General features: G+C 41.6%; 1 protein-coding gene across 3 annotated transcripts in view; it reads right to left on the bottom strand.

Moving 5' to 3' along the window:
* LOC134537933 (signal transducing adapter molecule 1) overlaps positions 1–16492 on the bottom strand; it is a 165821-nt gene that overhangs the window by 102602 nt on the left and 46727 nt on the right. For all 3 annotated transcript variants that reach the window (XM_063378909.1, XM_063378910.1, XM_063378911.1), the window contains one exon: positions 9178–9294. In XM_063378909.1, coding sequence (XP_063234979.1) covers positions 9178–9294 — 117 coding nt within the window. The remainder of the gene's footprint in view (positions 1–9177; positions 9295–16492) is intronic.

Raw genomic sequence — 16492 nt, 5'->3', positions numbered from 1 at the left:
AATTGGTATATTTTAGGAATCGGCCCAACACTACTTTCCATACCGCCATCAAATGCAGACAGTGAACGGGCATTCTCTGCATATGGACACATATTCTCAGACTTAAGAGTGAATTTAAAACCCAGCAACATAGAAATCCTCCTGACTCAGTATTTTGGCAGAATACTCATCTGTTGAGAGAATGTGTTCAAAGAAATATCCTTTTGTAAAAAATTGTTTTAAAGAACTGACTATATTTTTATGTAATTTTCACTTAATTTGTAAATTTGTTACTGCAGTCTTAGTTTTCTTTGCCATTGTTTGCCTATGTGACAAATATTTTTTACAAAGTAGGCATATGCTTTCATTCCAGGGTAAATGTATTTAAAAATAATATTCTGTGGACTGCGCAATATTGATTTAGTTTTTAGTGTTTGCCAACTGAGTGCATTTTATGTTTAGTATTAAAATTTAAAAAAATTTGAAGTTAAACCAATAGTCCAGGCAAATTAGACCAAAAAAAAAGGCTGTGCTTCCAGAAAAATCGTCCAAAGCTGGATAGTGTTTTAATACCTTTTGGGGGTCCCAAATAAGAGTCCTGTGAGTTTGCGACGGATTCCGACTCCTGCTTAAGTTTTGGGAGTCAAAAAACCGCAGAATTTTCGCACTTTGTTTAGTTTTTCGCTTATAACTCCTAAACAACGCATCCTACAGAAACTTTTATTTGAAGCTTTTTTAAATAGCATTAAATTCTGCTTTGAATGGTTTTTGGTCCGTCAAAATCGGCCTAGCCATTTAGCCGCAATCGATTTTCAAATTTGGACTATTTTTACCAACTTGGCTAAAAAGTTGATTCTTTGTTTAGTTTTTGTTTACAACTCCTAAACGGCGCATCCTGAAAAAATTTTTACTCATAGCTTTTTTGAAGAGCATTAAATTCTGCGTCGAATGGTTTTTAGTCCGTCAAAATCGGCCTAGCTGTTTCGCCCCAACCGATTTCTGAAGTTGGGCCATATTTTAGCAACTTGGCTAAAAAGTTAATTATGCCCTTTGAATGGATCATATGAATCATTTGATGATGTTTTATTCAATGACAATGATCGAGGGGCGGATCCAAGAGTGAAGGGATGGGGGGCACGCCCCCACTTTGGAATTTCAAGTCTAATCCTTATTTTTAATAAAATATTAAATATTAATTGTTTTGGGGTTTCAGAAATTCTAGGATCCGCACCTGGACACTCCACAATGATGTTATGTGGTTTCAAAATATAAGAAGGCATTATAATGAATAATGTTTTATTGAAGGTAACAAAAGATGTATACATGTAAACGATAACGGTGTTAGTTGTGTACATGAACAATCATAATATGAAAGATGTACAAGGTACTCATGTTGACGATTTCTTTCGCTGTTTAGGAGAAGACGGTCGCTCTTCGCCGATCACGTCATATAGCTCCTCATCCTCGGAATCTTGAGAGTGAGGATTCATTTCTTGCTCTCCTTCGATGATATCAATCTCATCGTCACACTGGGTGGCATCCAGTATAACATCCTTGTCTTCAGAGATGGAATTGAGGCATGCATGGCATTTGCAGGTTATGAGATGGTGGTGCATTTTATCCCTGCCTTTCTACAGGAGCAAGCTGCTTTGCACCCTTTGTTACATGTGCACGATATGGAGTTGAGAAGTTCTTGTGGGGCCGGTGGATCAGTCGTTGTGATGGGAGTTAACCCATTGGTGGTTATTTTACATCCCCATCTCTCTGGATATAGTACATTACTCCTCCATACCTGCACCTGTAAATAAACTCTGAAGGAGTGCTGGCGAGCAGCCGCTTCTGTAGGAGGCAAGGACGCCAAGTCGAAATTCTTTTTTGAAAGTGACCTCTGGAAGAGGTCAAACCTCACTTGATTGAGGGACTTGCTGCTGCCACCCATGTACAAGGTTTTTATGAAGTGAACGCCTGCCTCTGCAACTTGATCAGGAGTTTCGATCGGGTCAAGAAAAATAGAGGCCTGATGAAGGAGGTTTTGGTCTGCCATGAATTTCTTGATCAATTTTATTTTCCCCTGGTGGAAAAATGAGGATGTTGTGTCGCACCCCGTGAAGGCATGGAGAAACAGGGCATGCTTCCTCATGTTTTCAGGCAGCCGGCAATTTCTCGGACTGTAAACGACAATTTCCTGGTTCTGCTTCCCGGGTTTGATGAGGAACACGTTGGAGATGGGCTCTTCAAAGACAGCAACATGAAAAGTGAGCAGGACCAACAGATCGGTATCCTCTCCCACTATGAAAACATTGCCTCCCTCTATAGACCTCTCCATTGCTGTGCTCACAATCAGAGAATCTGCATCTTCCAAGGCTTGTTTCATGTGAATTCCCTCGTCCATCAGTTTGTTTGTCAGCATCGATATGAGACGTTTCTTGTTGTGATCATTCAACAAGAAACGATCTTTCAGCATTGTGGCCTTGGTATGTTCCTGGAATATAACCGACGAAGATGACATAGCACGGGCTCTTCGCGCTCTTTCAGCAGACTTTATACTCTTCTCGGCCACATCCTCTGGGTATCCATAGAAAACTATGGTGATACTGTCAGACTTGTAGTTGGATTTCACGTAATTTACGTACTTGTGAATGATATTGGAAAACTGTTCTCCACTGTTCTACACAACTCTGTGCAGGAGGAAACCACCATCCACTACGTAGTCTGCATTCACAGTGAAATACACTTTGATTGGAGTGAACAGATTGTACAGTTCAGATTTTCTACTCTGATGCATCATGCCGTCATCATCAAACAGTGGAAGTGGGTACGGGGCCAATTCGAATCCAAAGTACGATTCAAGCTGAAGCTGTGATGAAATGCGGCAGAAAATCATGATGTCCAGACTGATAGGGGCCGATTCTCCGTTGATCTTTGCTGTAGCCTTCACGGCTCGTAGAGGCACCACTAGGTTTTTTCTGCTAAGTTGAAGTTCTTTGAAGTTTTTCCTTTCAATGGTTTTCATACTGGCTGTGCCTTTTTCAAAAGCTTTGTGGCAGTTGATGCTGTCATCTGCTATAACTCCTGTGCTGATAGACACGAGGGAACTCATTTAAGGGAATGGGTCATGGCACTGAAACCATTCGCTGAATTTCTGCAAATCGCTGTCGTCCCTCCGTATTCTGGAGTTTGTCGTGTCAACATGCTGATCGGATGTTGAGAAGGAGACCTCACAGTAATCCTCAATTTGATGACAAACATCCACTGCGGTGGGCATGTCAGCGATCCACCGGGCTAGAGTCCCATCGCTGATTCCCCGCCCACGGGATAGCCCTCCACAAGAACATATTGCTCTCATGAGCACTTGCTCGATGGTCATATCTGACCATATTCCGGACCAATGCTTTTCGCTACGCCTTATTGTGAAGTAACCTTGTACAACGAACTGTAGATATTCAGCATGGGTCAGTTTTTTACTGAGCTCCTCCATATCCTGCAGGTAGAGTTGACTAGCTTTTGCGTAGTTGAAGTGTCCGCAGGCGTGGGAATATGGAATCATGTTTCTGACGCTCTGCAGGTGTAACATCCAATTCCCAGTTCTTTCAGCCTCTATAAATTGCTTGAGGACTGACACCATACTGAAATACTGCACCCACAGCTGTGCTGTGCTTCCTCCTTCCTCTAAGATTTCCAATTGTCTTTTGAACTTTTCCATAAGACTGTAAACATTTGAGTTGTTAATGTCAAATCTTTCTGATGTAAAATCCTTCATGAGATCTGATAGTGCATCAGTCTCTTCGTCTGTCAGCTTTGTTTCTTGAGATGTGGACATCGTCTGTAGAATTATTTTGGCCAAAGCGAGCTGGGCCAATATACTCATACAGCTCGGGAATAGTAGTGGCCTGACATCATCGTTTTTGTGGATGCCATCGCGAAGCAAACACTCCACAAATCTTGGAGGCCGCTGCCGTCCATAATGAAGTCAATTGTGCCCATGTAGGACATCAGCAAATGAAAACCCCCAAGCCGCACGGTAACACAACTCAACTCGCTATCTGGGCCGACACAAGCAAGAATTTTCCTTGCTTTTAACCAGAGTGGATGGTCCAAAGTGACAAAACAGCAGCATTGGCGGAGCTCTCTGCATTTCTCAGCAGCTGTTGTGAGGGCTGTGTAGATTGTATCGAAATCTGAGGGAGGGGCTCTAATGAACGGGAGGCACAGTATACATGAGGTCTTGTAAGGCTCATTTGATGTTATGGTCTCCATGAAGCCATTCCACCCTGGAAGGTCGATATCATCATTCCACTTCCCAAACATCCAGAGCAAATCTGCCGACCTTGGCAATACTTCTCTCTCCACGTTGTCAGTTATGGTCTTCACAGCCAGGGTGGCTAAACCACCTTCACTTGGTTGGTCAAAGTGTTGCAGCGGAATGCTCTCATATTCTTTCAAGGAGGTAGCTTTTGGTATGGTCTTGACCTTTTCAATAGGAGCCCTTGGGATCAGTGATTTATTTGGCGTAAAATATTGGATGTCTCCCATGGCATAAAATGTATCTCGACCATCAATAGTGTCCATGTTGATGTCAGCGTTATCAAAAACGAACTGAGTGAAAGAGTTATTCACTGTAATATCCAGGGACTGCTGCAGAGTGGATACCTCAAATTTTCTGACTTCTCCATAATATGAAGAGCTGAATCCCAAGGCTGAAAGTACGTCTACCAAATGTCTTGACCCGTACTTCCTGTAGAGCAGAGTTCCGACCCCGAGCAAGATGGAAGACTTGAATGACCGTGGTCGGGTTGCTGTGATCAGAGAATGAACAATGGCTTGGACTTTATTCTCCATTTTCTTGTTCTCTCTTTTCTTCTCCTCATCGGCTCTCTTTTTTCGAGGAGTTGTTATGGTTTCCAGAAGTAACTGGAGAGAATGTGGGATGTCATTGCTTGCATTTTGTAAAAACATGTCAGGAGAGGGATATTTATTCAGGGTATACACCATTCACCTGATGTCCTCACGTATTATTTTGGCGGCTGCTTTCACAACTCTCCTATGTTCTTCATCTACATCATTACTTCTGGATTGATACCAGCTGTTGGTCAGAATTTTGTGTCCTGTGTTTCGGTAGCATATTGTTGCCTGCCCGAATTGATTGCTCCCACGCACCACAATTACTTCTTCTCCTAATCTTTCTGATAACTTGTCAAGAATATGGTCCTTCCTGGGAATACTGCCTTGGTATGCTTGGAGAATCGCATCCAGTGAAAATTGACAAAAATTTTCATTCTGTTCCATACAGGTACTTGACGATGAAGTTAACACACTCAGCCATTTCAACATTCTCGGGCCGCCCCCGAGCTTTTTTAACACCAGAAGGGCCTGCAGCAGCCTGAGAAGGTACCAAGAAGAAATTACATTTGCACGTGCCGTGATACCGACCTTCAGCTGCGACTAAATCGGTTTCAGAGGTGAGGTTACGCAGAACACTATCACCCCATTCATCACCTCTAGCTCTGGCAGCATTTCTTATGGTGTCAATGGTCTCGAAAGTCATAACCTTATGCACGGTTTCTCGCACATCTCGAGCCTTTTTCACTTGTTGGTCCTGGAAAATTTGAGATGCATCTTTTTCACAATAAATACATAACCTCTTGAAGTCGAACTGGTTCACTTGCTTCCTTGTGACACGAGCCTTTTGCGCCTCTCTCTCAGCTTTCAAGATTTCTTTGTGTAGGCACCTGGAAAAGAAGAAAAATAAATCTGGTGTGGAACATCACACTACCTTCCTTACCTTCCAAATGTACTTCAAACTCACGTTTCCCGGGGCAATAAATGAACCAAGTAATATATCATCAGAAAGGAACCCAGTTAAAGTAAATTCAAAAACGCAAACTTTGAGATTATCATCTGGGATACCTGATATGGATCTCTGTACAAAAATTTTCCATTATCTCGAAAAATAAAAATTCAAAAGTTTCAAATTTCATGTCTCTACGTTAATCCGTTCGGACGGTAGAGTGAATACAGACATACAGTCAAACCTCATTATTACAAACCTGAAGGGACCATATTTTAGCACTTTGTAATAACGAGGGTTTGTATTAACCAAACTATTGGGATATCATGACAAAAAAAAATTATTGAACTTTAAATGCCTATATTTACAATTATAAAGAAAATTATACACACCGTTGGTAGTATAAGCTGGCTTCACTACATGCATGACAATATGTAAACACTGAAGAAAACAAACACAATGCAACACTTACAGAATAAATCATAATACAAACTTCAATAAACTTGCATTCATGACACATTTTCAATTCAAACATTTTGTTTAAAAAAAAGCATCAATTCTGGTTTGCACTATCTTTTTCTTATAGGCATTGTTTACCACATTTAACTTTTGTCATATATACTGCTGCCGACTCCCTACACATAGTTCTGCCAACAAGATTGTTGCGATCCTTAAACCGTTGTAGCCAACCATTGCTGAACTTGAAGTCTGAAATTCCTAACCTCAATGCTAGGTAGTCTGTCTTCTTCTGAATCATAGGTCCAGAAATTGGCAAGTTTGCTGCACTTATTTCTTAAAACCACTGCAACAATGTAGCTTCCATTTCATGATGTTTTGGGCCTCGCATTCTTTTTCTTGTTGATAATCTGCACGAACTCGCAAAAGCCAATTCAATATTTTCACGATTTTTTAATATTGTCGAAAACGACGATTGCGGGATGTTAAATTCTCTCGCAATTTCAGTTTTCTTTCTCTCTCCATTGTCTACTTCTTCGATAATTTTAACTTTAACTTGCAATGTAAGTTCGTTGCGTTTACGTTTCGCAGTCATATTACAAAACAACAAACACTCAAAATTGAGGTTAAGATACATGTGCGTGAACAATGGAAAATATCAGAACTTTTTTCCATAGATTGTTTAAACTTCTATGTATGTACACTTCCGACGACTAATATTAATAAGGTATAGAGTTCTTTCCTTTTCGTTTTCCGTTTACAACATGGCATCTTTTCTAGTTTAGTTACTAACATCGCCACTAGAGTTGAACTTTTCATCTTGTTTTTCGACCATTTTGCGCTGTAGGATACATACATGTATCTTTGGAGAAACGTTTGTTTACATGACGGTTATGAAGACGATTTACTTTAGACTTCGGCGGTGAAATTCGTATTAACCGTTTACTTATACACGTTAACAGCTACTTGAGGGATCAAAACAACTTCGTAATTCATATTAACCGTATTTCGTATTAAAAGTACTGAATAACATAGGAAATCATACTTTATTTTCCGGGACTGTGAAAGTACTTCGCATAAACGGGAATTTCGTACTAAGCGGATTCGTATTAATGAGGTTTGACTGTACATACGTACGTACGTACGTATAATATAGGTTGTAAGTAATAATGATAATATAGTAGTAAAATAATGTAAAGTAAGTAAGTAATATGTAGTAAAATTATGTAATAATAATAATATAGGTTGTAAGGAAAGTAAAAAAACCGTCAAGATTCAACAATATAATGATGAAGCATGCTGTGATGGAATTATTAATAATATAATGTACACCTAAAATAATGTAGTAATGTATGTAACTTTCCTACACTTTTCGTGTACTATTACTGAAGTTTGCTGCGCCAACTACTTGTCATGGCCATCCTTCCTCCTCTTGCTGGCATCAATAAAGGTTTTCAGAGCCCTTTCCTTGATTGTGCCTCTTTCATCATCCTCTTTGACAGCATCACCACAAATAAAACACTGCATTCTTGCCATTTCTATAAAGTCAGTATAAAAACCACAGACTTATTGCACGACTCGGAGGCGACGTCGTCGTATAACACACAAACTAATAACTTTACATTTTGAACGTCTTCACACAACTGAATCCGACTGTACACTGATGTGAATAGAAGAAGGGAGGCGCCCCGTTATGTGAGGCGCCATGGGGTATGAAGGGAGACAGACAAAGGGAAAAGAGAGAGAGCGAGAAAAAAGGGACAGGTGGCTGCTCTTGGGTTGTCAAGGCCAAGAGGGGGAACCAGGCCAACCCGGTTCTGCTCATTCGCCACTTCGAAAACTGCACGATTGGAAAAAAAAATGACATGAGACATGAGAGTTGGTATAAATGGCCCAACTTAAAAAATTGATTGCGGCTAAATGGCTAGGCCGATTTTGACGGACCAAAAACCATTCAAAGCAGAATTTAATGCTATTTAAAAAAGCTTCAAATAAAAGTTTCTGTAGGATGCGTCGTTTAGGAGTTATAAGCGAAAAACTAAACAAATTGCGAAAATTCCGCGGTTTTTTGACTCCCAAAACTTAAGCAGAAGTCAGAATCCGTCGCAAACTCACAGGACTCTTATTTGGGACCCCCAAAAGGTATTAAAACACTTTCCAGCTTTGGACAATTTTTCGGGAAGCATATGTCTAATTTGCCTGGGCTACGATCTCATTTTGCCAATTTCAATTTTAATTTAATGTATCTCACAAAAATTTTACACCAATTTTTTGCACCGCTTTTGTCATTTTATTTTACACTGAAATGAGCCAGTTTTATTTACCATTTTCTGGGGTCCCTACTAATAGTATATTAATTGCTATTCACAATTATTTTTATGTTTATTTTGTTTTTTCGGAAGACGTACGTTACAAAAATAAATTTATATTTGGTTTGGATAACTCATCAATTTCATGCCAAGAGAAGATTGAACATGAATTTGGTGTAAAAAATGGCTTATTTTGACATACATGGTCAGGGGTCAATCAGTATTCATACCCCCTCCCCCATTTTGAACCCTTTTTACGGGAACCATAAGAGGTTATAACAACAAAGTTTTACTATAGTTTAAATGTAGTGAGAACCAAAATAACTAATGTAGTACAAAAACCTGGTTTAAACATTTAAACAAATTTTTTTCAACCCTGACTTCAGCACTATTAAAGTAGGTGACGACAGCTTCGTCACAGCTAGCTACCTTTCAAGTTGAGAGAAACATGACCTTTTTCAGGTAGTGAGTTCAAATATTGCTACATGTCATCACTTGCACGCACACATAACTTGGGACCAAAAGTAAATAAAAACATTTTAAAATGAACTGGTATACAAAGTAAAAAATTTATTGGAGATTCAAAAAAAAAAAAATACTTTTATGCATTATAAAATGATGAATGATAAAATAGTTTGCACTTACTGAACTGCTCTGGCTCGACGGACAGGTCCGACGTGACGAAGTTGGAGGGGAACAGCCCCTCCCCGCGCTGGTTGAAGCCTTTCCACCAGTTGGCGTCCGAGTCGTCCGTGACATGCACTGCAACAAACACATTACAATACAGTCAACACAACTCTATTGCTATTTATATTGAAATGATCAATTTTGCTAAGATCTACTTTAAGTTTACTTCTGCTAAACAAACACCCACACACACATATATAATAACACTACAATATGCTGACTTGCATATTTTCACTAAGCTAAGAGGAATACTAAGAAAACCCCAATTTCATTGTCCAGTTAGAAACATGAATTCAGATATGCTACCAAATTTAATATGTGTCATGCAATGAACCCAATCATTCGTTCCCACTTTTAGAGGACTTGATTTTTTTTTTGTTTCAAATGTGTATTACAAAAGTATCCATAAAAAAAGATTTGCAAAGTTAAATAGTTAAAGCTGATTTGAATTAATGTCAAAAAGTATATAAGAGGTTAATTAACAGCTACCCAAATGATAACATCACCAATAAGGAATGAATAGTTCCTTGTAGCAAGTAAGTTTTACGAACCATGCCTGCCAACTAAATTTTTCCATCTTGTGGATTGCACACAAGCATGGTGTCATTTTTTTCCTCTGATGACACAATCATCCTGTCTCAAAGTGTAAAAATGTAAAAAAAAATTTGTCCATGCCATTCTCACACACCATGAGTGTGCCTTATTTAAAGTGGGGGACAGAAACTGAAAACCCCTGTCTTGGATTCAACTACTTTTAGCTCTCAATCTTTTATTGTTTATTTTTATTTGACTTTGTTAGTAATTTATTTTATTAACTACAGCAAATATTTTATCCTGCCATATCATAGTAAGGTTGATATTATTTCATAAAAAATTGTTACAATCTGAATATTAATTAATTTAACATTTCACATTTTAGATAGTGTCCACCCAATTTAAATGTAATTTTTTTTTATACATTCCCCCGTTTTTATTAGTCAATATGAGTCACAAGAGCAGTATAATAATTAGGGCTGGACCAATGCCGATCACCGATCACAATAATTGGCCGATTTTAACACATCAGCATCGGTACCGATCTGCAAATTATTTACCGAACACCAAACGTCGATCATTACATACTAAATCAAAATTAATAAATACTGAATTAAGGGGATTGGTGCACCAGCATCGTATTAAAAAAAAACAATATATTTGTTAATGATTCAGCTGCTAGAGAAGATTTGAACCATTCTGGTGTAAAATTTATTTTTTTATTTTAATTAAGTTATTGCTGATTTTCGGGAATTTTTTAAGTTCAAGCTTTATTAAAAAACTATAAAGAATTCAGTGGTAAAACTTTCGCAGATAAATTTTCAGACACGGGAGATATGACTGTGACCATTATTTTATCTGTAATCATTATTAATTTAACGTATTTACAATTTGAATTTTAATAAATGAGCTGCTATGAAATTGCGTGATATTCATTTGTGAATTTAATAACATTCGCGTTTTCATTTGTAATTCAAACGCCTACATATATGTCGACTGAATGATTGACTTTGTTTTAGTCTTTAGCTTATTGCAGTTGGACCTAAAGTAAAAACGTAGCTGTAGAAATTTGAGCAGCGTGCAAGCTCGGATACGAGGAATTATGGAGCGCGCTGGACAGTAGTGACACCTTGCGACAGTTTCCCCAACTTTTTGCAGCCAGTGCTTTCTCTCGTTCCCACCCTGCCACAGCTGTCTGCTGTTTACGAAGGGGAGAAGGGATTTCGCGGGAAACTGATATGAAGGTCAACGTACTCATTTTCAGTAGATAAGAGAACATGTTTGGTCTAGCTCGGCGTATAATTGAATGGTTATTCTGTGTTATTATTTAGCACTATGATTTAGCTACATGTTTTTTGTTGTGAGCGTGAGATTTATTCAGGAATAAAATGCCGAAGAAACCTCCACCAAGCAGAGTACACAAAATAACAAAACTATCAAAAGCCATTAGAGCGCTTAGAAAAAAGAATAAAAAAAGATAAGAGATATATTTATTATAGCTTTTTTTACCATACATTTATTTTTCTGAGTTGCGTATGTACAACGCGATGGACGCGATGCGACAACAAAAAGATGTGTAAAATTGTAAACATGTCTTTTTCCAGCAATGCGTGAACCATTCATAAACTATACTCAACATGTATCCGTATAATTACGTTTGAATTTTTTTATGACAGGCATCAATGTTAACAAGTTTATTAAGCCACAATAGACTTATTTCAGAAAAATAAGTGTAGCAGAAAACACTCAACATAGTCTCACACAAAATCAGTTTACATGAATGCAGTTTTAAGAAGTAAGCTATGTAAATAATAGTTAAACATTATTTAATATCTGCTGGTAACGTTTCCAAAGTATCAGCTTCGCCTTCATTCACGAACAATATTCATGAGCTTATTTATTTATTTTGCTGGCATTTCGTTGGTGACTGTTAGGACTGCAAAATTAGTAAACATTTTTCACCCTATCCTGAGTTAAATCTAAGTGTGCGCGGTTAGATGAGGACCTACATGTGTCTCAGGCTTACGCCTTTACACTCTACTCATGCGCGTAAGGGCGCGTTGCCATTGACCTGTAGGATAGTCTCAACAATCCTTTACGGACTCGAAAAATGTCACCTGCTCATTGGCTACTTGACTTGTGACAACTGTTTGTTGTAATGCCTGTGATTCATCGCTGATTTTGTTGAGGAGTTTTCAGTGATTCAGAGCCTCCCATTTAACTGTGGCCGAATTGAAGAAGCAGTACACATGTTACATGCTTGAATTCATAGCGAATGGAAACCACAAATATTTACTGATGTAGTGGTTGGTAAAAAAAAATATTATTCGTATTGCGTCCATCGCTTCGCGCCATGTTGGCTCCTATATTATATGGATTTACAAAATATAACGATTCACTTACGACACTTAAGATAAGGTGTGTAGGATTTTAAGAATTCACTTGAATTAATATTTAAGAACATATGTCAGGATAACTTGTGAAGACGCTCGTACAGACGGCACCGGTTGTGATGACTCATTGTTACCAGAGCAGGGGCCATCTCGTGTACACGAAGTGGCATGTGAAACCTCAACACAACTCGAAAATCAGTAAGTGTTACATTGAAATGTGTCCGCTACAAATGTTCAGGAATTATAATTTTGAAATCGAGTAGAAATATTCCTGCAATTAGCATTAAGTATATTTTAATAGACATTGAAAGCGAATCATTAAGTAGCTTCAAAATCCAAATACCAGAATACAGATAGTCTGTAACAATACAGACCTCACCGACTAGATATGGTCCAGATTGTTAATACTAACAAATTTGAAAAAACTGACTGGTTACTGAATATGTTGAAATTTTGTAAACCTGCGATGATTGGTGATGTAATAATGTCTCTTGGAAACTACATAAGATTTTAACTGCTTTTATTTCTCCATAAATTCGCAAATAACCATGGCGGCCATTTTACAATCACGATTTAGTTCTTAAATTTTAAATTAGTTTATTTGTTGAGAGCCTGGTAAAATGTGTCTGACCACTAAAGCGATCCGAGCCCCGTAGTGTTTACTACTGCGAGGTTGACGTGCGACGTGCCGCGCACGTCTATAATCACGAAGCCGTCAGCCCCTTCCTTCCTAAACACGTGTGCGCACCGCCACCACTGACGGCCGCGACAGCTGTCACCGTCCGGCCACCACCGCGTCGCCGTTGCCAGGGCAACCACGCCGCGTCCTTGGTTGCCATGCCAACCAGCTGGGTGCGCGCGCACACTCCTACCGGCCGCCACCCCTCGCCTACCCCTCTCTCGCCAGGCCAGCCGAGTGCGCGCGCAGCCTCCCCCTCCTCACCCACCTCCGCCTGCCCAGCCGCCTCCTCCCGCCTTCCCCTCCACAACCAACTCGAGGTCCGTCCAAGTCACGTAGGCCGGCTGGAATTCCTGGAAGCGCCCGTGATTCTTGGAACCCTCGGCCCTTCCTACGTCACGCCCTGGCCCTCAGGAGGGGTATATAAGGCCGGCAGGCAGTGGACATCACAGCGAAAAGAGGGGAGAGCCTTGGCCGAGGACGGACGCGTGAAGAGGAGATCCGCTACTTAAGCTGTGTGTAGCACTTTTCAGTGCTACCCAGTGAATTTATTTGAAAGGTAGCCTGTGCACCCAGAGTGCGCAGGCGGTACAGGTGTTAGCAAATAGAGTGAGCGCACTAATCGCCCGGGGAGTAGCTGCCCCTACAGCCTAGCCGCAAACCCGGACTAGTCCGGGTTTTGTTGGTCAGTGGGTGAGAAGTGCTGCTGCAGGATGCCTGACCATGAGTGTACCAATGCAGAACAGGAGCACATGAATGTGCCTCTGCCCAGTGAAGATGAGGCAGAGATGTCTAGTGACGACGGCTTACAGGGGAAACAGGCAGGATTCGCCCCCCTCTTACGAACCCGGCCTACAACAAGCAGGGCGCGCGCGCACGCAAAACCCCGGCACGCCGGACTCAAGACCCGGCGAGCCTGCCGGCCCCCAGCACGAGTGCAGGTTCGAGCCCTGCCTCAGCAGAACCAGCCCCTCAGGCACCCAAAAAGATGCAGGTTAAACCCCTGTTTGTTTTTGTCGACCAGGCACATAGTTACCCGGTCATAAAAGCTGCATTAGATGCAGCCCTGCTAGAAAAGTGGTCGTGCATAAGTAGGGGGCACTCATGGTACACACCGCCACAGTGGCAGAATACCACAGGGCAGTGAAGGCCCTAGAAGTGGCCGGAGTGCAGCACTCCGTGCTACTACAGCGGGACGAGGTCTCGAATAAATTCGTTTTCTGCCGCGTCCACAGCAGCATGGACAAGGTTTTCATTCAGGGGGAGTTCCAGAGAATGGGACTCCCAGTACAAAACTTTTGGTTCCTGACCAATAGGCAGACCAGGCAACCAATAAATAAATTAGTGGTTGAACTCCCGAAGGCCATCAACACAGACAAGGTCTACGCCATCAAGACTTTCGGTGGCCTCAACATCAGAGTTGAGGACTACAGACACCCTAAGGGCCCACTACAATGTGGGAACTGTCAGCGATTTGGCCACCCTGGCAAAGGCTGCAGAGCCTCCCCTGTGTGTCGCTGGTGTAGCCAGGGCCACAAAACTGAGGTGTGCCCCCAGGGAGGGGACAGAAAACAAATGAAGTGCGCGCAATGCGATGGCCCGCACTCTGCAAACTATAGAGGCTGCATGGCCTTTAAGAGAGAAAACTGGCGTCACCTCCCGCAGCAAGAAAGGAAGGAACGCGAGCTGCAATCAAAACGCGCAATGCGCGACAATAGGAGAGCTGCAGCCGCAGCTCCAGTCCCCCCTCCCCCGCAACACGCGGGCCCCTCTGGGTACCAGCCCCAGCCCCCCAGACAGGCGTGGAGAGCACCCAGCTACCCCGCCCCGCAACAGTACAATCAGTACACAGTTTTGGCCGACAGGTATGAAACTGAGTATCCAGTCGTTGCCAACCCGTGGAGGCCTAGAGGCCAGCCCCAACCACAAAGACCCCCGAAGAAGAACCTAACGGGGCACAAGAATGGTAAGGGGAGAAAGCCCCCAGTGGAACAGCCGGCCCCGCGGCAGGAACAGCCCGCGACAAGGCCCCCTCCCCCCCCTCCCAAGGCTCCAGAGCAGCCAATCGCGCGGGCAGCGCCCGCAGCCACAGACATGCAGGTGGAGCAGGCACCAGCAGTGCAGCCAACTGTTCCACTGCAGCCCAGCCCCGTAAACAAGCCAACCCCTGGCCGTAGTGAATTCCTGAAGGTTGTCCAGCAATCTAAAACCTTCGCCCAGGATCCGAACCTGGCCCAGGTCCTAGAGCCGATGTGCCAACTGATGGCCATCTGGTGCAACCCGGCCATGTCCCTTCAGGACAAAGTACAAGCCACCATGGGCTTCGTGACCACCCTAGCGGCCAGCTTCAATGGCCAACAATTGTAATTTAGGCCCTGTCGTTGACTTCAACCCCGGCGACAATAGACTAAGCACCATCCTTTACTGGAACGCACGAGGAATTAAAAATAAAATAATAGAGTTTACAGACCACTTGATTAAAAACAATATTAAAGTCGCGGCCATCAATGAAACTCATTTAAAACCAGGCGATCGCCTCACGATATTAAACTATTTTAAATATAGGCGCGACCGCGATACTAAAGGTGGGGGGGTTGCCTTAGTGGTCCACAGAAGCATTCAGCACTTAGAATTTCAATTACCTGTATTTAATGAACTGGAAGCAGTAGCCATAAAGTTAAAAATAAATAATCAAAACATAATACTAATTTCTATGTATGCAAAACCGGGCAGGACACTAACAGAATTAGACTTAGATGTCTTATATCAATCAGCTCCTTCGTTTCTAGCAGTTGGAGATATTAATGCTAAGCATAGCGACTGGAACTGCCGACGCAACACGGCCAATGGTTTCGTGTTGCGAAGGCACGAGTCAAATAAAAATTATCAAATATATGCTCCCTCAGAGCCAACACATGATAGTGGAGCAATAAGGCAAACCCCAGACATATTAGATATAGTACTAAACAAGCGAGTTCACACGGGTTTCGAACTCAAAGTCGTTCACGAAATGTCGTCTGATCACTTCCCAGTTCACTTAATATTCGATGACGCGGATACTGACATCAATCCGCCGAGAACAGTCAGAGACTATAAAAAAGTAGACTGGAGAGGTTTTCAGACCAGACTAATTGATAATTTACCAGCGGCCGATGCTGCCAACTTTGAAACTAAAGAAAATATAGATTCAGCAGTAATTGAACTTACAGAACAAATACAGCTTGCAATGAACTCGTGCATTCCAGAAATGGAGGTTAATTTTAAGCAGGAAGAACTGCCGGCGTATATTCGCAACTTAATTTCTCAGAAAAATAGACTAAGGCGCGAGTTTAGCAGGCGTCGACAACGAGATACAAAACGGCGCATTAATGAACTACAAAGAGTAATTTCCGAGGAAATTACTCTATGGAGGAGTAGCCAATGGGACGACAAAGTTTCGAAACTCCAGGTACAAGATAATAGCACCTGGAATATGACAAAGCGGTTTCTCAACAAAATAGAAAAAATTCCTCCGCTGCAGACCCCCACCCCGATAGATAAAGCTCAAGCATTCGTGTATACACTCGAACAAGCTTTCACCCCGAATCTTGAGCCCTGCGACCCGCGATTTACTGCCGAAATCTATAGGGAAATTAGATTAAAATTAAATCAACCCCTAACCACAGAG

Source organism: Bacillus rossius, chromosome 12, assembly GCF_032445375.1.
Source record: "Bacillus rossius redtenbacheri isolate Brsri chromosome 12, Brsri_v3, whole genome shotgun sequence".
Classification (NCBI taxonomy): domain Eukaryota; kingdom Metazoa; phylum Arthropoda; class Insecta; order Phasmatodea; family Bacillidae; genus Bacillus; species Bacillus rossius.
The sequence above is the reverse complement of the archived record's forward strand: the minus strand, read 5'-3'. Positions and strand labels throughout refer to the sequence as shown.